This window comes from Strongylocentrotus purpuratus, unplaced genomic scaffold, assembly GCF_000002235.5.
Source record: "Strongylocentrotus purpuratus isolate Spur 01 unplaced genomic scaffold, Spur_5.0 spur5_scaffold_21, whole genome shotgun sequence".
NCBI lineage: Eukaryota > Metazoa > Echinodermata > Echinoidea > Camarodonta > Strongylocentrotidae > Strongylocentrotus > Strongylocentrotus purpuratus.
The window spans coordinates 16161772-16182979 of NW_022145607.1; the positions used below are offsets into that span (position 1 = coordinate 16161772).

At 39.6% G+C, this 21208-nt stretch overlaps 1 protein-coding gene across 1 annotated transcript; it reads left to right on the forward strand.

The window, feature by feature from the left end:
• The first annotated feature begins 957 nt into the window (after window positions 1-957).
• Window positions 958-20282, forward strand: LOC105446227. Its single transcript, XM_030994182.1, has 8 exons — window positions 958-1269; window positions 7685-7745; window positions 8165-8217; window positions 15199-15327; window positions 15900-16105; window positions 16855-16935; window positions 18488-18704; window positions 19243-20282. Exons 1-8 carry the CDS (start codon window positions 1170-1172, stop codon window positions 19287-19289), a joined length of 894 nt encoding a protein of 297 aa, XP_030850042.1. The 5' UTR covers window positions 958-1169; the 3' UTR covers window positions 19290-20282.
• Window positions 20283-21208: the final 926 nt, after the last annotated feature.

Genomic DNA, 21208 nt, shown 5'->3' on the forward strand with positions numbered 1-21208 from the left:
CTTATAAATTATATTGAACGATTTTTTTTAGCAGTGTTCTTCAAAACGGGGCTTCAAACTGATGCCCAATACATACTGGCGGTTTCAGTCAGGGGGGGGGGGGGGACTTCGGAAAAATAATAAGACTTGGTGTGCGTCCCCATAATTGGACTATAAACGCTCTGCCACGATCTTTGGCGGAATTATCGCTAGTCATAAGACCGCTATTCATATCACGAAAAGGGGCCACTATTCATAGAGGCTTTAATAATTAAGGACCGTTATTCGTAAGGAGCGCTATTCATAATGTGAGATAACGGTCGCCATTCATAATTCATATTGAGGGTCATTACTCTTAAGGATCTCTATTCATATACGAAACTGGGGTCGCTATTCATAAATATGAAGAGGGGCGCTATTCATAATTTATATTGGGGTCAGTACTCATAAGGACCGCTATTCATAATACGAGAAGAGGGTGAATATATGGAGAATTTTCATGAATCATAAACTACCATTTGTTTTATTTTAAAATAATAATAATTAACAAATCACATGGCGTGTGATAGCCTACATTCCACGTGACGTACGAGTCCGACCATCTCTAAAAAAAATTCACGTTACACAAAAACTTTCTCTTATCTGCTGTAAGATTATGCTTTTCCACGCTTATTTCGAATTATCTACCGTTAGTTCAAAATATAAAAAGAAAGCTGATGCGATTGCCCATAAATTTGCGAAATCCGCTTACCAGACCAAATAAAAATGCGCAGTGCCATAATGTCTTCCATTGCGCAATAATGATAAGCCATGCTTATAACACCGCTCAGGCCACAATCATACGTATGCACCTATACAAGTGCCAAGCTATAATAGGTGCCCCCCCCCCCCCCCCCCCCCAGTGAAAACTTTTGTGTGCGCCAACAAGCTCCCATTATAATTATAGTGCTGAGATCTGTGCTAGCGAAGGGAGTTGCATCAAGTTGGAGACCAGTGTCGGGCGCAAGATCAGATCACTCTTCCTAGAGCTGTGGCTTTAATAGATTTGGAACCATTTAACGTTGCTTTTTGTAGCATAGCAAACGATTTGTGTTATAACAGCATCGCTATATACCATTTTGATATCATTAGTTTTCTCAGTGAAACAAAATTAAAAGGGTGGAACCAAATTTCGAGGAGATTGATTAAAGATGTCGTCCAACAATAACAACAAGTTCTGTGTGGTGGTTCTACTGGTGTGCTGTGCCTTCATCACAGCCACGGTGGGCGTGGTCCTCAAGCCTGCTAATTGTAAGTATATATTTATGTATGTTGCCTAATTTCTTGGCTTCATGTAATTTGTATGATCCAGGAGCGTCCGAGAGTAATGTGGGAGTGTGGAGGAGGGGGGCATTGGTAGTTGCCCCCACCTACATAACTACAGGATAAGGACTATTGTGCTCTGTAATAATAGTACATCAATAATCATATAATTGGGTATAGGGCGGGGGTTCGAAAGGAGATGTTTTTATACACACTAAAAAATAATGGTACAAATTTGCACCCTATAGGGTGCAGACCGCTGCTACAATAGCGGCCACCTATAGGGTGCAATTTTGCAACCCCAATTGGGGTGCAAAATTGCACCCTTATTTGGGGTGCAGACTTGCACCCTTAGAGGTGCAAAAAGAGTACCCTTAGAGGTGCAAACGAGCACCCTTAGGGGTGCAGACCGCTGCTACAATAGCAGCCACCTATAGGGTGCAATTTTGCACCCCCAATTGGGGTGCAAAATTGCACCCCTATTTGGGGTGCAGACTTGCACCCTATAGGTGGCTGCTATTGTAGCAGCGGTCTGCACCCCTAAAGGAGCTCGTTTGCACCCCAGTTTGGGGTGCAGACTTGTCCCATATAGGGTGCAGGGGTTTGGGGTCCACAATGTTCCCTAAAGGATGCATACATACACCCCTTGGGATGCAAGCAAGCACCTTTAGGGGTGCAGATTTGCAACCTTTATATGGTGTATAATTGCACATTGCAGGGTGCACATGCACTCTTTACATCACATTATAACCAATACAATCATAAGATCAAACAATTTGTTTTCATATCAAAATCACAATTTATTGACAACATGAATGACCGGTTTCAGTTTCCACTATGCATAGTGGGTAAGAAAAAATAATCACATATGACACTGTTGCCATATATATGCGGTTTACCTTCTGCAATATCTAGACAAAAGTAACAAGTAATATAAAGAAGTAATACAATGTGCGTGTAATATACCATGTTGGGCTGTTGGCAAACATCAACATTCTAATTTGAGGTACAAAAAAGGTGAAATCTACAATTATACCTTTGAATACAGTATGCTTTTCTTGCATGAAGTAAAGGCAAGAGAACAAACTTTGACAGCTTTAGTCAGGGAATCAACACCAATTTATTCTTATAAATGAAGATGACTACTGAAAATGTTATCTTCATTTATTTCATCAATTCCACCAAATAATTTGGGGACAGCAAATATATTGTACAAAAACTAAATTAATACTACTCTACAGGACATACAAGAATACTAGAATGCACATCGATTGGAACTTATAGTAGTAAAAGAACAGGAATCACTTCTGGGCCCCGTTGCAGAAAGAGATACAATCGATTGTAAGTCCGATCACGTGTTCTACATGCGGAAATCTGATTTCGGCTTGGAGAAGAAAACCTCTCTCGGTCACTATTTACAACAGAAAATAAGATGAGAAATGTAACTATTCCCATGATCAAGATATCTCTTTGAGCTGCATATCAGATGTAGTTAGTTGCTTTATTATTGCATAAGGATACAAAAATCCTATTTTCTGTCTTGATAAAAATATAAGCACACACAAAACATACAATACTTTGGTAAATAGCACAGTTCAATTATTTAAAAAAAATGTATTCCTATAGCCCAAGAAAATACACCTGTAAATGTGAATAGAAAAACAGTAAATTTGTAATACTTTGGAACCCGACATACATACAATGTAGTTAGTCAATTTCACATGTCCATGTTTTATTTATTTCATAAATGTTCAGCCCTGATACAAGATATAAAGAGGTACATTCAATATATGATATTCTAATAAATGTATCAGGTTAAGCTAGCCTCAAGACAGAAATAAACACTAACCAGTTCATACCCGTGCATTTGACTAGCACAATTACTGTATTCCTGCACAGCCTATGTTTGCTTCTCTTAATTAATATAGACATAGGGCTCCTTGGCTCCAATCAAATAGTTCAACAAATCACCAGAAACATTATGTCCCTTTCATCAGACGAATAAAAGGAAAGGACATATTACTCGTGACTTTTTGGATTCAAATCCAGAGTACAATCTGACAGTTTTATCAGTTCTCGTGACAACAATAGTCATATCAAAATCACCTTTCTTACCATGCTGTTTCTTTGCAGCTTTTAGCTTTGCCTGTAAATGACTATTCCTCTGTTGTAGAACTTCAATTTGTTTTTGCTTTGCAACACACCCAAGGCAGGTACATAATCTGTTATCACAATATAGCCCATAATTGTGATCAGTGAGATGTGCACCAACAATATGATCAGATATTTTCTCCCTATTCTTGAAGATGTCTCATCAATTTCTTGGTGCTCATCAAGAGTAGAGGATCCATGAAAGTCAGGATCTCCTGTCAAGTCGACATCCTTTCTCTTCCGTTTACATGTTGGTTTTCTCTTTTCTTTACTTGAAGCTGTCTCACTAACTTCTTGGTGCTCCTCAGCCGTAGAGGTATCATGTGAGTCAGGATCTCCTGTCAAGTCGACCCGCAAGTCGACTATCTTTCTCTTCCGTTTACTTGTTGATTTCTTCTTTTCTGGGCACTGAGGTCTTTCTCTTGGAGGCAGACGAGGAGATTTATGTGAAGACTATGGTGTGCTGAGCTGTATCCCAGATTCATTGTTGGGTCTGGCCACGCTGCACTAGGTTGTCCATCTCGAAAGTGATATGAGCAAACCCTATCTCCATACGTTGGTTCCCAGTTTTTGCCATTTGGACGTTTTCGATTTATCGCCTTTATCCTTCGCCGACGGCCGTCTGCATCTTTATTTTGCAAAGGAAAAGGGAATGGTACAAAAGGTGGTGTGCATACGCAGGCCCCATATTTCAGGCCATGTCTGTCACACAATTATGAGTACCATTTATCAAGCTTGAATGTACTGTTCGAGCACCCAATAACAGCACAAATTCTCCCATGATGATAGTCTGATTGTAAAAAGAGAGAAAAATATTTTATGTTAACAAAAATTATAATGGTTTCTATTCGGGCAGGGAAATATTTCTTCTTCCTTGGGAGAAAAAAAAAATCACAGTCTCAAAATCCCCCCCCCCCACCAAGAAAGGAAGAATATTAAATAATTGCCTTAATTAAGGTTAAAATCTCAATGACCATGCAAATTTACCAAATAAATCTGCCTTGTTCCCTATAACACATTCTAGCTGTAATGGAATAAACAGCCCATTGGCATTGCCAAGAGGACATCAGCACTGCTTATGATGTCACTGGGCAAGCAGGATAGTGAAGGTGAATTTACAGCTGGCACAGTGGCAGCATTAATTGTCATTGATTGAAATAATTTTAACAGGAAGTGAAGTGAAACTACTTATTTTAGTCAATGGATAGGCATAACTAGAAGTCCAGTCCTTGTTATACGGTTTGTATACATTTTTTTAAATCTAACTACGAACTCGCTCATTAAACTCGGCAGTTGAACGGAATTAAAAGTCTCTGCAAAAGATCGACTGACTTAAACTTGTTTCATAAAACTTATAGTCCATGATTTTCCATGGAATAATAATAGCGATGCATAAAAAGGGTATAATATTGTTTATTGTTGTGTTATGTTGTTCTTGAAATATATACACAGACTTGAGAACAGATCAATCTTCAAACTACAGTATAATTTCATAATGCTTTGATAAAGACTAGTGGGGTGCACATTCTGCACCCTCCAAATTCTTGAATGCCAGATATGCGCCCTATATGGAGCAGATTAGTACCCTCGGCCAACTACGCGTAATCTGCACCCCAAATGTACCCCTATTTCTTAGTGTGTAGTACAAATAATGGCATATATATTTGTAATGGGCCAATTTGTGTGTTATATTTCTACATGTATAACAACAATAAATATGTGTATTCCAAATGTTTTGTTATGTTCATGCATGTTTATTTTTTTTTTCCTTCTTCTTTTTCTTTCCGTTCTTTCTTTCTGGACATCGAGGAAGAACAGAGCCATTGAATTAATAGCTCCGAACAGAGAAACCCAGTCGTATTCATTTCATTTTACATAATCGTCACTATTTAAAAAATATTAATGATGCATGTACATGTTTTTATACGGAAATATAACCAAACCGAATAACGCAGATTATGTTTTCCGGCACAGAATTGCTCTCTATGCATCCGACCCCGCTTTATAACATCAAGAGTTGGCTTTGTATTTATTGATCCTTAATTGCAATGAGAGCAAGGTTGTACATCAGCTAGTTGATGTGCTCATATTCCTCACATTTACACTACTTTTATTTTTCGTTTCTATCTCTTTTCCATTTGATTTATGATATTACAGACTCTTCCTATAAAGTGTTTAAAATCTATTACATCACGTACATGGTAACATTGATTTGTTGTATGCGGTAAGGAAGTATGGCAAGACAATTCGAGGGAATAGTTACATTTTTTGCTGGCTCAAATGGAAGAAGAAAATAACAATGAATTACTGATCATTTGCAAAATATAACAAATACGAACATTTTGTTTCTTAAGGTAGAACTAGCACATGCAAGAAGAATACAATGAATGACGAATTACTTAATGACACAATAGGGGGAGATAGAGAAAAAGAAAGGAGTAAACTGTTGTAGAAAAGTAGAAATGGGGAAGAAGGAAATAGACGAAGAACTATAAGTTAGATTAGACTATTCTTTTATGTCACTCACTGTGATGCACAGCTTAAAAGTTGGTTTTATAAACCACAAAAATACTGCACTGAGAAGCTTAGGGATTCAGAAACTGATAAAATTGATGTATTAATATAAAGAATATCATTCAAGATTCTGTTGATTGTCGGCTATATAAAGCACTGATCGGTCAAGCCCCATATATTGTAGACTGTTAAAACTCAAGTCTCACAAAACAACTTGCGCAGCTCCAAAAATACTCTGTTATTGCAAACCACATCACTTAAAACAAAAATAACATCGAGAGATCGGGCATTTGCATGTGCAGGCCCAAATAAAATAATCTGTGTTATTATTGTTAGATTATTTACGTCGTCAGTGATTTAATATGCTATGTTTTGTTATTTTAATCCAAGTTATCCTATACCTTCGAAATTGGGGTACAGCTCTCGACGTTTATGGCATTCGAGTTTAAATGCTGTATTCCCTTCAACAGAAAGGGATAATCAATCAATTTAAAGATTTCCTACACTTAAGTATTAGTATTGTTATCATATTATTTAAATCGTCAGTGATTATGTTATGAATTGTTATTTTAACCCAAGTCGGAGTTGGGGTACAGCATGGCCCTGGGAAGCGGGGTGCTGGGGTGCTGCAGCACCCCCGGAATTTTTCCAGGGGGGGCATAGCACCCCCTGCAAATTTTTTCGGTATGATATATATTTACTGTATATATACGAAATTATAACGTTTTTTTCACAAAATCATATAAAATTACCCCTCGAAGCGTTTTTTTATATTTTTTTTATATAAAAATAAAAAAATTGTGGTAATTGGTGACCAAAAATGACAGACCTTTCCCCACCCCAATACCGACCGACCAAATTTTCAAATTATGGAGATATTTTGCGAGAAAAAAAAAATGTCCTCTTCCCCCCCCCCCCCCCCCCCCCCCCCCCCCCCCCCCCCCCCCTCCCGCTTATTCAACGGCTGGCTGAGTCGTTACGAGATTTTTGGGACCAAAAAAAAAAAAAAAAAGATTTCCTACTAACACTTTTGTTCAACCAAACGAGTCACGGACTGATTGGTATAACAATGATACGATTCGAATAAGAAATGAATAAGAAACTAAAGTTATAACAAATGTATGATTTGTCGTTTATCAAACCGAAATTCTATTCATGATTTTGAGTTTATTTTCCACAGATCATTAGGCCTATGGGTTGCCAAATTGGCTACAATTATTGCAGTTGTGTCACAAACATTAGACCTACCCATTTCAAGCATCAAACTCAAATTGTGCATTACATTTTATGATAATAATCTTCTCTAATATCTAATTTGGGCGATAAAATTGATTCGACCAAATAATATAGTTGGACACAAAAGCCTAATATTGTTAGGTATTTATAAATCAAATATTGCAAAGAGTTTTTCCTATTAAACAGCTTTCTCATTCTTTCTCTCTTTCTCCCTCTTTCTCTCTCTCTCTCTCTCTCTCTCTCTCTCATTCTCTCTCTTTCCCTCTTTCTCATTATCTCTACCTCTCTCTCATTCTCCCTTTCTCATTATCTCTCTCTCATTCTCTCTCTTTCTCTCTTTCTCATTCTCTCTCTCTCTCTCTCTTTCTCATCTCTCTCTGTCCCTCTTTCTCATTATTTTTTTTTCTCTCTCTCTCATTCTCTCTTTATTATTATCTCTCTCTCTCATTCTCTCTCCCTCTCTCTCTCTCTCTCTCTATCTTCCTCTGTTACTTTTTTACAGCTTCTGATGATGAGGTTTGGCTCTTCGCGGTTAGTGACTATGACAACCGATTGGAATATCTGTAAGTAAACACTCGTTTCTAAAGATATGTGACTATATTTTGTACCCAGTATGCAGGTCTGGGATGTAATCAAATAGATGGAAATATAGTTACTCCCAAGATTTAATTTTAATGACAGACTGAGCGTGATAAACTTGGACATCCAAGTAGACCAACAGCCCACAGAATAAACAATTAATTTCGAGGGAAAAAAGAAGAAAAAAAGCTTCTGTCTTTCCATCATTATGATTTTCAGTCATTCAGATATATTTTTATCTTTGACCCCTATACTAGAACTACTGTATACCGAGCAATATTTGCTAACAATTTCTTTACCTTCTTAAATTCTATTTTTTGTATGTGTTTCATAGTTACCTTAATGCATTGATTTCTTTGCAAAGCCAATTCTCCACTTCATTTTTTGTTTTCTTTTATTTCAGGGACCCTGTAACACATCAGATCAAAGGATACAATGCCGACATCATCGATGCAGGTATCCGAGGAATTTTTACATCTTTGTGATCAGGGCTCAAATTAAATTTTTGTTCACGGGGGCTCTTCCAACAAAAAAGAGCCCCCGGGAGCCTTCTCACGGGGCTCTTTTAATGCTGGCGGGGGCTCTGGTTTTAATACAAATTTCCATTGGATTGGTACCCATGAAACTCCAAAATTCCTTGGTATTTTATCATTATCATTTAATTATAGTAGGCATTTTCCCTCTTAGATTTGTTACATAGCTGTATACTTTTATCCCCGTGATCAGTGGCGGATCCAGTCGGGGGGGGGGGGGGGGGGAGGGCCTTGGCTTTAGGCCTAATTTAGGTCGTAACTGTTACTGTTTGAAAATCTAAAGTAAAATTAGACGGTTTTCATGGTTAAACCAAGTAATTGAAAAAAAAAGTTTACCCGTCACTGAGACCAGGTCAATCAATCTTCTAGATCCATTATAAGGGTTTAACGTTAGTAGATATAAGGTAGATGCAGGCGCGGATCCAGCGGGGTGAGCGGGCCTTACCCCCCCCCCCCCCCCCTTCCGCAAAGAGAGAGAGAGAGAGAGAGAGAGAGAGAGAGAGAGAGAGAAGGAAAAGAGGGAAAGGGGAAGAAAGAAGAGGAAGAAGAAAAGAAAAGGGGAAGAAGGAGATCGGGGGGGGGGGCGAAAGGGCCTTGCCTCCCAGGCTAATGCCTCCCCCCAATAAAAAAAAAATAAGAGAGAAGGAAGGAAGGAAATGGAAAGAAAAAAGGAAAAGAGGAGATAAAGGGAAGGTAAATTGAGGAAGAAGTAAATAAAAGAAGGGGGATATCAGTTGCCATTTTCCTGCCAAAAAGTTGAGGATGGGGGTGGGGCAAAGGCCTTTGCCTCCCCCCGCCCCCGCCCCCGCCCCCACCCCCGCTAAAAAAAAGAGAGAGAAGGAAGGAAAAGGAAAAAAGGAGAGCTAAAAGGGACCAAAAAAGAGGAAGAAGAAAAAAAAGGGTGAAAAGAATTTCGATGCGGTGTTCGAGTAGAATTCTGTGAGATGATATACTTTCTCGTAGCTTGATGTGACGAAGTGTCTCTATCCAGATATATGTTGATAGTATTATAGAATATAGAAGCCTGAAATGACCTTCTGCTCGTAACCGACAAGTCACCGCATTAAAATTAAATTGCAAATAGTGTTCAACAACACGATGGTGGATCAAACTTTCTGATATTCGAAGATATATGACCTTCAGACCATATTGTTTCATTATTTTTTATTCTATCAAACAAAGTCAAAGAATTGATTTATCATCGCACTTCAATTTATTATTTCACCTTTGTATGTACTTTCATTCTTATGTATCACGAAAGAACACTGAATTGGATTCGTCAATGTTTGTTTTGATAAATTTCCTCCCCTTTTCTTCTCCCTGTTTAATACTGATAAAATTTTCAATTTTTCTTAATCAAGGCAAAATATTATTTTCATATTTTCTTTATGCAAGACAGGGAGAGAGAGAGAGAGAGAGAGAGAGAGAGAGAGAGAGAGAGAGAAAATGTTAAGTGAGAATTATCGAGTACAACTATGAATTGCATCCTTTTCAATATTATTCAATTCGCTGAAAATATTCAGAAAAGAATATGATAAATCCACATAATACGCCGACGCTGTTCAACGCATTCAACGCTCCAACCATAGCCCATATGCCAATGCACCATATTTATCAAATATGAAAAGATTTTTAAATGAAATGTGAAGAAAAATCAAATTTACAATGCACTGACAGGCATTTTGTTGAAATCATGAATTCTCTGTGACTGGCTTAGCACTAGTTTCAGAGGGACCAGTCACTGAAGAGGTTATAAAGGGAAGTAAAATTGAGGAAAAAGTAAAGAAAAGAAGGGGGATATCAGTTGCAATTTTCCCGCCAACCAGTTGCGGATCGGGATGGGGGTGGGGCAAAAGGCCTTTCCCTCCCCCCGCCCTCGCTAAAAAAAGAGAGAAGGAAGGAAAAGGAAAAAAGGAGAGCTAAAAGGGACCAAAAAAAGAGGGAGAAGAAGAAAAAAAAGGGTGAAAAGAAGGGGAGATAGATCAGTTGCGCTTAATCCCGCCAGCAACGTGTGGAGAAGGGTGGGGGCCGAAAGGACCTTGCCTCCCCCCCCCCCCAGCAAACCTAAAAGAGAGAGAAGGAAGGGAAGGGAAAGGGAAAGAGGAGAGAAAGGGAAAGAAAAAAGGTAGGGGAGATCAGTTGCCAACAAAGTGTAAATCAGGGGGGGGGGGGCACTGGCGTACTGATTGGGGAGGGGGCTCGGGGGAAATAAAATTCAAACGTGGTTTATTTCTAATTCCATTACGGTGGATTACACAATAATGCTGAAATGACATAATTTTCCGAGATTTTTAGTAATTATACTTTTTTATGCGTTTGTTGTAAAATGACAAATTCCTAAATTTACAGCCAGGCAAGAAATATGCTTATTGAGATGCCTAGGGGCCTACACGTCAGGGCCCGCGGAACGGCGGGGATCGGAAGCCTCGAGGTTCCCCCCCCCCCTCCACTCTTTTTGAAATAGTATATAAAGAGAAGTGGAAAGAAAGAGAGCAAGAAAGAAAAAATAGTTACCTGCCAGTGTCACAACAAAATAAGATATTTTCCGTAATTAAACGCCTAAAACCCCTGAGCTTCCGGGACTCCGGCCCTGGACCCAACCGAGGGCCCTAAGGCGGGCCCCTGAATACTCATCTGACCGTAATTTAGTGCCTAAAACCCTTGAGCCGATTCGAGAACGGTACAGCGAATCGTCTTCTTTCTTTAATAATTTTAATGAAACGTCAAAGCTTTCGCGCTTCGCGCGGGAGGGGAAACCGAATTCAGACAAGGATTAAGAGTCGAGAATGGTACAACGAGTCGTCTTCTTTCTCTAATACTTTAATGAAACGTCAAAGCTTCCGCGCTTCGTGCAAGAGGGGGGGCTGAATTTAGACAAGGATTAAGAGTCGAGAATGGTACAACGAATCGTCTTCTTTCTCTAATGATTTAATTGAACGTCAAAGCTTCCGCGCTTCGCGCGGACGGGGGGGGGGGGGGTAAAACGAATTCAGACGAGCATTATTTTGGAGAACGGTACAACGAAACGTCTTATTTCTCTAATAATTTAACGGAACGTCAAAGCTTCCGCATATCGCGCTCGAGGGGGAAACTGAATTCAGACAAGGATTACGAGTCGAGAATGGTAATACGAATCGTCTTCTTTTTCTAATACTTTAATGAAACGTCAAAGCTTCCGCGCTTCGTGCAAGAGGGGGGGGGGGTAAAACTGAATTCAGACGAGGATTATTTTCGAGAACGGGCAACGAATCGCCTTCTTTCACTAATGATTTAATGAAACGTCAAAGCTTCGGCGCTTTGTGGAGGAGGGAGTGGGAAAATCGCCCCTCCCTGCACCCCCCCCCTCATTACGTCAATGCTGGTCACCATTACGTACCAATATTTGGCTCGCATAATTTCAAATTTGCCCCCCCCCCCCCCCTTAAGAAATGCTGGATCCGCGCCTGCCCGTGATGACATTCTCTCCATTTCTTCCCGTTCTGCACATAATTATAATGTCCTCATTATTCGGAACAACCTTATTTACATGCTTTACCATATCCTTCCAAAACACAGGGGCGGATCAAGCTTTTTGCTAAGGGGGGGGGGGGGGGGGGGTAACCCAAATACGATGTGGAGCATCGTCCACGAGCCGCATAGGGGCGAGGCGATTTTTGTTGTTGCTATTTTGAACCCCCGTTATTACTGTTTTCCTGGCATCTACTGACATCTACTACTACATGATAGCGTTTTCCTATACACATCACATTTTCACTAGGCAACCCAAGGGGGATCGGGGGGTTAAACCCCTAAACCGTCTAGATCCGCCCCTGCAACAGCTTTGCTGATCTTCTTCTCAATATTGATTTATTGGTCGAGTTACATCATTTGCTGGTCTTTTAGAACAACCAGGTTTCAGAGGATTCACACTTTTCACAACGAAAAACTTCTCCATGTTTCAGTCCTTGCGCGATCGTCTCCAGCTCCAGCAGATATTGGGCGTCAGCGTGCACACCGGTTCTACCGGCGCAGTATAGCCACTGCTGACGGTCGCATTAGCTGCACTGCGAGCTTCCGTTGTTTGTATCGGTAATACTCATAGAGATGGGAGAGAAAGCGCCATCTAAGTTCCATTTCATTAGTTTAAGGTTTGAAAATTGATACTCAATTTTGTGTTAAAGTTATATAAGAAAAGATAATCTTTATTTTATAATTCCACGGGGGCGATTTTTAATTTTGCAATCGCCCCCGTGGACAACCTGACGGGGGCGATTATGGAGCTCACGGGGGCGAATTGCCCATCGCCCCCGTGTATTTTGAGCGCTGTTTGTGATCAAATTTCACGTACGATACAACACAACAGACGAGCATGAAAGAGTAATATAGCGGAAAGACATAATATGAAATGTATTACCTTTACTGAAATAGAATTCAGCATCACTTCTTTCCGACATTTTGTTTCTTTGTGCAAATTTTCTAATTTGCTTTTTGTTCTTTTTTTTTAAACCTCTCGATTCTATTTATGCCTTTAAGATAACTTGTCCGTTCGTTCGTGTCTCCTTAGATCAAGATCAATGTAATCTTGATCTTCGGAGTAGTTGCTACAACCGGCCGTGTCAGATACGTTGCCCCGGGGTGCGAGATAGGACTCTTGTAGCGTGCCCCCCATTTAAAACAATTATACAATTACAGTTAACATTACATTTAATTAATAGTATGAAACTATTAAAATTACTCTCATGTTACGGGAAAAAAATATTGCATATAATATATATTATGAATCAATTGATTTGGTCGATCCAGTTCGATGGCACAAACACGGCACTACTGGACAGAGATCCTAATAATTACAGAGCTTGTAAAAAAATAACTTGTGAAAAATAATCTTTGAAACATCACTACGTACACGATGACAAAGACTTTTAACAAATTAATTCATATCCGAATTCAATGTCCTATTGTACTGCCTGTAAAAATCATGTTCAGACTATCAATGTAATGTTCTTACATAGCAATAAGGAAGTTTACAGATACAATCTGCGTATGGGCAGATAAAGGTCATTTGTACCAAAAAGGTAAAAACCCAAGGAGATGAATATTGGATATGCGCTCATGAAAGTTATGTAACATTATTCATGTATGCACCAACGGTACATTCTATGATACGCAGGTGGAAGTATTCTTTTCAAGAGGGCAAATAAAAGGTATTCATGAAGCACAGCTAGGACTTTGGCAGTTATTATTCTAATATGCTCAAAGTGGAACTTCTCCATGTGTAAAAGATCTGTGGATATTTGGGGTCATTTGTACCATGTGCTATCTGTAAACTCCCTTATATATGTGACGGACAGGGCTAATGAAATTGCCTAAGGTTGATTATTTGAAAGTCCTTGCGCTCGTGTTTATTAAATGAGTTGATAAGCTTATAATACTCATGATTGCAGTTTTCCAATACATTTGTCTGCCATTTATTTTGTTTGTAGGCAGATCGTCTATCGTGATATATGAAAACCTTACCATTTTAAATGCATTCTGAGAAGCAAATCATATTCATTCTATCAAATTTTAAAGTATTTTTTTTTCTAAAAGAGCAATGCTTTATTCCTGTTTTAAACAAAATGAATCTGGGGTCATAATATTTTGTTCTTAATGCTTACATTTTCATTGTTATGTTTTATGTAATGTTTTTTTGTTGTCTTTTTAATTGTACATACACGGCCCCCCTGCTAGCCTTTTGACAAGGCCTCGTGACTCTAAGCGGCTGAGATGAGTCTAGATACCCGGAGTGAACGCGCGACCGAGTGACGGAACGTCACGAGGCCTTTTGAAAAGTGGGTTTCACTGCTGCGCATGAATTATTCATAGATACATATTAACATGCCAATACGCCTACTTTGGATTTATTGACCAATCAGAACGGCGATCTCCCAGTTGGCTTCGTTCTTGATTCGTTCCATGTAGAGGTCAGTGGTCTTAGCACGTACGTAATAGTTCATAGCATGTAGGTCCATGTTCGCACTACGTAGAGTTTACTGTGTGTGTGTGTGTGTGTGTGTGTGTGTGTGTGATGGATACTATATGCTGACGTCGTGCGAGGATACGTTCGCTGATTGGACGCTCTATTTTCTGGAGCGAATTCCAGTCGGAAACAAGGGTTAACATAAGAAATCCAAATCAGATTGATAAAGGCCACTAGGATGGGCTCCTCGATCTCGCGTTCACTTGGGTTTTCGCGATTAGTCTCGTTTTAGTCGCTCGGCGTCTATCAGACAAGTGGCCTTGTTGGCTCCTCGATCTCGCGTTCACTTGGGTTTTCGCGATTAGTCTCGTTTTAGTCGCTCGGCGTCTATCAGACAAGTGGCCTTGTTTAAAGGCTACCCCCCTGCGAGAGCGACATTCGCTTTGAAAAGCCCCCCCCCCCCCCCCCCCCCACTCCGAGAACGGACGGACCACATGCGTGTTACCAAAATGTCCGGTAAAGGGGTACTTTTCGTGAGGCAAAGTCCGGCCCGAGAATTGTAAAAAAAGAGGTGTATTAACTTTTCACCCGGAGATTTCTTTAAAAAGGGGGTGTTTTTTTTGTTTTTTTTCCCTCATCTCTTTGGACTCCTGAGAAATTATTTCGAATTTAGGGGGTACATTGAGCATTTTTCATGATTTAGGGGGGTCTCCAAGGCAGGAAAAGCCCGCGAAAAGCCCGCGAAAGGGGGGGGGGGGGGTTCGGAAATGTTGGCAGTCCTCAGATAGGGGGTGCATTCAAAAAGAGGGAACAAGCATTATGCGTACCCTAACTAACACTGAGTGGGGGGGGGGGGGGGGGTGGCGGGGAAAAGGGTACTATAATATATAAATAAATGAAATATAACTGAATAATTCCATTATCAAATAATAATATAAAGTATGGACATTTCTGTTTTACTTTCAGTTTGTGACATAGCCAACAAGAACTGTGAGTTGGTATGGGATTTGTACAGTAACTGTTGGTACAGCCGATCAAACGAGAGAGCCCACGGCGGAGTCGGTCTGATGGCCAAATGGTACACCGCATGCACAGGTAAGAATCAATACTCATTAATGATTGTTTATGTTTTATATCTTCTGAAATGCTTGAGTTCATTAATTTTTGCAAAAGATTATCAAAATTACCCAAATAACCTTCATTATATAAAGGTACGCATTGCAGTCAAAATATATTTACAAATAGCTCTAATGGGAAAAGGAAACTTGGAAACTTTAAGGCAATAACAGACTATAAAGCAAAACACAAGTTAATGACGTATGAAAAACGTTTGCCGTCCAATTATCAAACGCCTAATGTGATCATTTTGTTGTTGTTTTGTTTTAAAGTTATATCATGGGTAATAGAAATGTCGTTTCAGTTTTAAAGCCCAAATGTTGTGAAAATCAAGATTGATAATTCCAGGGAGTTTGGTTAAAATACATTTTCAAACACAACATTACGACTAATTTTCATATTGGTAACAATCATAATTTTCAAATATCGTACATTATGTTGAACCATCGTTTTAAGAGGAGGATTTGGGTATGTTAGATTTTATGCACTAACAATGAACACTCCTTTCTGCACAATCAAAATGTATATTATTACATTCCATTATAACTTAGGATGGGTCCAAACCTATGATCGTCTTCTAACCTTCGACTTCACACTACCATTCTCCCAGAAGGGAAAGGTCGCCCTCTACGCCCAAAGTGGAAGCAGTCAGGATTACTCTGATCTTTCAGGACTCAAAGTTGGTTTCCTAGAAATGTGGTTCTCTGATGAGGCTTGTCTGTCTCGTTTCACCACCGATTCGTCCTTCCCCATCGTGGTATGGATACATAATTATCGTGATGTTTATTCTTGTACAGATTTTATACAAGAACTAACTTCTACCATGGACCTATTACAAATAGTTCTATGCTTCGACTCACTGTTTCGTTCCGTTTTTTTCTACTCTCATCTTCCTCCCTCCTCCCGATTCTCCCCCTCCCCTTCTTTTTGTATTCTTCTCCTAACCCTTTTCTAATCATGTTATCTTATAGATCTCTCTCCTTATCTCCCCTCCCAATCATTCATCCCTCTCTATCGTCTCCATGGTTTCATCTACATCTAACTTTCGCAATCTGACCATTGAATAAATTATTTCATGTCTCGTAACAGGTGAATAAAATCATTCGTAATGAGGCAATTTACAAAGACTATGCATGAAATTTAATTACATTCCTAGTTGCACAAAAGTGTAAAAACCCATCGAGACGAATGCTGGATACGTGTTCATGAAAGTTATGTAATCATTATTCATTTATGCACTGACAGACTTTAATGACAGTAAATTCTGTGAAATACAACTGGAAGTATTCTTTTTAAGAGGGCAAACGAAAGTTATTCTCAGCATCACTATTGCAGTGGTTATTCTAAAATGCACAAAACGGGACTTCTTAATATTTAACAGTTCTCTTGACATTATTTTGAGGATCATTTTGTACACGGGCTATTTACGAAGTGACCTACTTAAGTTTCAATTTTAGTTTGTTCAAATAAAATCTATTTTTCTTTCCATTCTCTTGCTACTTACAGGGAGCAGATCTGCCATCCGATAGCCAAAAGATCACCTACGTTACCGCGAAAGACCTGATCGCCGCCGTGCAGAATGGAGATGTAAGTCTTATCATTTTAATCTGTCTAAGAGGGTATGTTCATTTTGGTTTCAAACATGGAAACATCCAATATGGGTGTCATAGATTTGATGTGTTTCAATGATATCTCCGGTACACATAAGAATGTGTTCTTCCCAAGTCTCGGTAGAAAACATTCTTACGGAAAGTGCCCGTTAGTTGTGATGGTGGTAATGATGAATGGAGTGGTAGCGACGGTGGTGATGGCGGCGGCGGCGGCGGTGGTGGTGGTGGTGGTGGTGGTGATGGAGGTGGTGGTGGTGGTGGTGGTGGTGGTGGTGGGTGTGTGAAAGTAGTGGTGGTTTTGACTGGTAGGGGTGTTTGGAGGTGGTAGAGTTGGCGTGGACAAGTGATGATGGTGGTGAAAGAATAGTGGTGGTGATTTGGGATAGTGTTGACAGATGAAACTGGTGGTGGTGATGGTGGGGATGGTCGTGATGAATAGCGAGCTTTAGATTTTCGACACCGAACGACCTCTACTACGAGTGACGTCACTTTGAGTAACTGCGCATGCGCCACCTGCTTCTAGCCCGTCGGGATTCGAGCAAATTTTAGGCTTATCTCGAAGTGATCACAACGACTACGAGCTGGACACAAATGCCGAAGCCAGCCATCAGACAACAGTATCTGTTGAGAATATAATTCAAAAAGATATTTGTGACTGCAATGAAAACAACAAATACCTTTGAATTTGATCAATCACGTTACTTCAACCTATTTAATTTCACTTTTTTGAAGAAATTAAGGAGTTTTCTGCACAGCTGAGGTTCGAACAGCTGTGCAGACTAACTATGACGTAACAAAGAAAACTTGTCACGCGCATATCACTGCGTATCACTGCGCATCACTGCGCATGCATTTAAACATTGGCACCGCGTCGGGTGACAATCGATCTTAAGCGCTAGCAAGAGGAGACCCAATGTAGATTCAACGACGAGCTTAATAATGACGTCACTCGTAGTCGAGTTCGTTCGGTGTCAAAATCTAAAGCTCGCTAATGACAACCGGTGGGGGTGGCGACTGGTGGTGGTGGAGACTGGTGGTAGTGGAGACTGGTGGTGGTGGTGGTGGTAGTGGTGGTGTTATGGTTGTGGGGATGGTCATGATGAATGACAACCGGTGGGAGTGGCTACTTATAGTGGAGACTGGTGGTGATGGTTACCGTTATTGGTGGAGACTAGTGGAGGTGCATGGTGATGATGTATTGTTAAGTTAATTGAGTGATTGTATCGGTGAATGTTGGTGACTTGTGGTGATTGCGGTGACTATTTGTAGTGATGTTATAGTGACTGATTGGGAATTGAGAATGGTAGTATATCACTACTATTTATATTTATTTAATTTATTTATTTATGCATGCGCATAGACAATCGCAAACACTTTTAACTGAGATTAAGTGTGCTTATATATTTCTATAAAGACTTGAATCCACATTCTCCCAAATCAAAAGCATAGATATACTTGCTTTATTTGCACTTTTAAAATTAGCAATCAGTCAATTAACACAACATTTATCTTGCATTTTTGCTTTAAAGGTCGACGTCGCATTCAGTGCCCGACTTCCCCAACTTGACGCTGCCCTGGAAACTATTTCTCCCGCGGACTTTCCGAATATCTGCGTAGCGGGTGGTGGAAGTATGATGACTTCAAAGGCTAACAAAGAATTCGTCCGCTGGTGGGACGATGCATTCAGTAGACTCGTCGGGACCAGCCGTTACGACACGATCTGTCAGAATATCGTCGACGAGCATGGTAAGATGATTTGATTTTATCATAATTTTCATTGAATAATTATTTGTTAATGTTTCATTGTGAATGACTGATGAATTCGTAAGTTGCTTATAGCTGTAAGAATTTGTGTAATGGACAGGAGGAGGGGGGGGGGGGGTATGCGGTTTGAGTTTCAATTCAATTGATTTGACATTAATTTTGTCGCTGGAACATTTAAAACGCTGTACCAATCAAGCAAATCCGTGTTAGTTTGTCGTTTTGTGCTTTACCTCGACTCCCCGCATGATAACTCTGGCTGTGCCTGTGTTCATCTTAGTAAAACGCCCTCATGAGAGGTACTGAGGGGGGGAGGGGGGGGGGGGGGGGGGCGGGGATGCGTGGTTTAAACCAATGAAAATTCCAGTACTTCTATGTACAAGGGGCTACATAATTATACGTACCAGGCAGCGTTATGACCCCCCCCCCCCCCCCATCCTCAGGGTCTATACTTTGTAATGAAATCTAATAACAGAAAGAAAAAAAACGACATAAAGCTTAATTTTTGTCTCTATCTTTACAGGTGACATTCCTGGTTATGATGCCTCCGATATCTGCATCGGTTACTAAGCACAACGGAACAATGACCTCTGACGTCATCTTCTACGAAATACATGAAATAATTTTCAAATAAAACAGAGATGAAAAAATAGATAATAAAGATATCAACCGAGAAAGCATTAATGTTAGACCTGTACTATCATCTTGTTCATTACAAAGAATAACCATTATTTTCCAATCACATTGAGTAGCAAAAATGAATTTGTTTTGCATATCCATAATCGCTGTATTTTAATGTTTACATCTTTAAAATTTCATATACAAATGAAATTCAAATACAAATGAACTTTATTCAAAAGGTCCGATTGCTAAAGGAGTTTGAAATTTTATCACAAGAATTAGAACACGAAAGTAGGTGGAATCAGGCCTACTATTAGGAAGCTTTTAACTTCATGTATAATTAAATCTCATGATTATCTCAATCATTATATTATGGTGTTCACACACACTCGCACATGCATGCACAAACTCACGTCAGATTATAATTGTAGCAAACTTGTAACATTGTGTATCTGAGTTAATGTGACAATGATGAGTTTCCCAATAGAAATTTTCAGTTAAAATTGACACAGTGTCTTAGAAAAACGTCCATGTGAAATGATAAACATGCTTATGTTTGCATTAATACTCAATTACTGATTTGATTTGATTTAAAATTGAGTTGTATTTGACCTAGAAGTCTACTTTGATCTACCAACAGCGACACAGGTGCGCAGATTTAGGGATAGGACACTTTGAATTAGAATCATTATTTTATCAATTTATTGTTAAATATAAACCCTGTTGAAATAGTACTAAAGAAATATAAACAATATTATCATTAAAAAGTGAAATTGTAGCATGTATTTAGTTTGATAGTATTTTAGGGGTAAGTGTATGAAGTAGCAGTAAAAACAGTAGTTCCGCGTGTTTGAATTTATGTGTATGGCATTGTATACTAATCTTTTCTTTACATTGTAGATTTTGATATAATGTAGGCCTCAGGGGCGTACGCAGGATTTTGTCAAGGGGGGGGGGGGGGGTTTAAAATCTGGCCCAAAATATTTTGCCCCCGAAAATTTGAAAATCGCGCCGGCCGAAAAGTCGCTCAGTGGGGGGGGGGGGGGGGGGGGGGGGGGGGGGGGGGGGGGGGTAAGCGGACACTTTTTTTTTTTTTTGGTCTCGAAATTTGAAAATTTGAAAATTGTTTTCGTTTGGGGGGGGGGGGGGTGAGGTCACTTTACGTTAGCCGTGGGCATACTTTTTTTTAATTTAAAAAAAAAAGAAAAAAAAAGGGGGGGGGTTTAGTTTTTTTAGGGGGGTTTACACACATAAAAATACCAAAGGGGGGCGTTGAACCCCCAAACCCCCCCCCCCCCTGCGTACGCCTCTGGTAGGCCTATATAACTAAACACCACTGACACTGTTCTGAATGATGTTTTTAGTACTGCGCTGCTTTGTTGTATATCACTGATTATCTATACTGTAACAAATCAGTGTTTTAGTATTGGATGAAGGTTAAGCATTTTCTGTTGTGCGCGCATATACGCGCATGCGCTATAGCAATATGGTGCATCGTTGATTTAGCAATTACTAAATGAAGGAAAATGAGCATAAATTACATATTTAAATCATGTTGGTGCAATTATCATATTTGTTTTTGGGATATTATTTGTATGAAAGTTATCTAATCAAGAATAATGGGTTGTACTGAAGATTATGTTTGGTGATTTAATGGAATAAGCAGAAATGTTGTGTTAAAGTGTTGTTTACTAACGAGGACATAATTGCCCTTTTATACATTTAAGTATATGGAAAATGTTGGGCGCCCAGGTTTGTGTAATTAGGGATTTCCACTGCTCTGTATCCGATACAGGCCAGCCTCACCGAGGCTGGCGCTGGCCTTTAGTTGAGTTTTACATAGTCTGCACTTGTTTCTGAGTATACCC

What these genes read in the sequence shown, in the direction of transcription:
- LOC105446227 (XM_030994182.1), top strand. Translation starts at nt 1,170, where the DNA reads ATGTCGTCCAACAATAACAACAAGTTCTGTGTGGTGGTTCTACTGGTG. An exon ending in TGCCGACATCATCGATGCAG is followed by an intron (nt 8,218 to 15,198) that starts GTATCCGAGGAA and finishes TTTTACTTTCAG; the next exon opens with TTTGTGACATAGCCAACAAG. An exon ending in ATTCGTCCTTCCCCATCGTG is followed by an intron (nt 16,106 to 16,854) that starts GTATGGATACAT and finishes TGCTACTTACAG; the next exon opens with GGAGCAGATCTGCCATCCGA.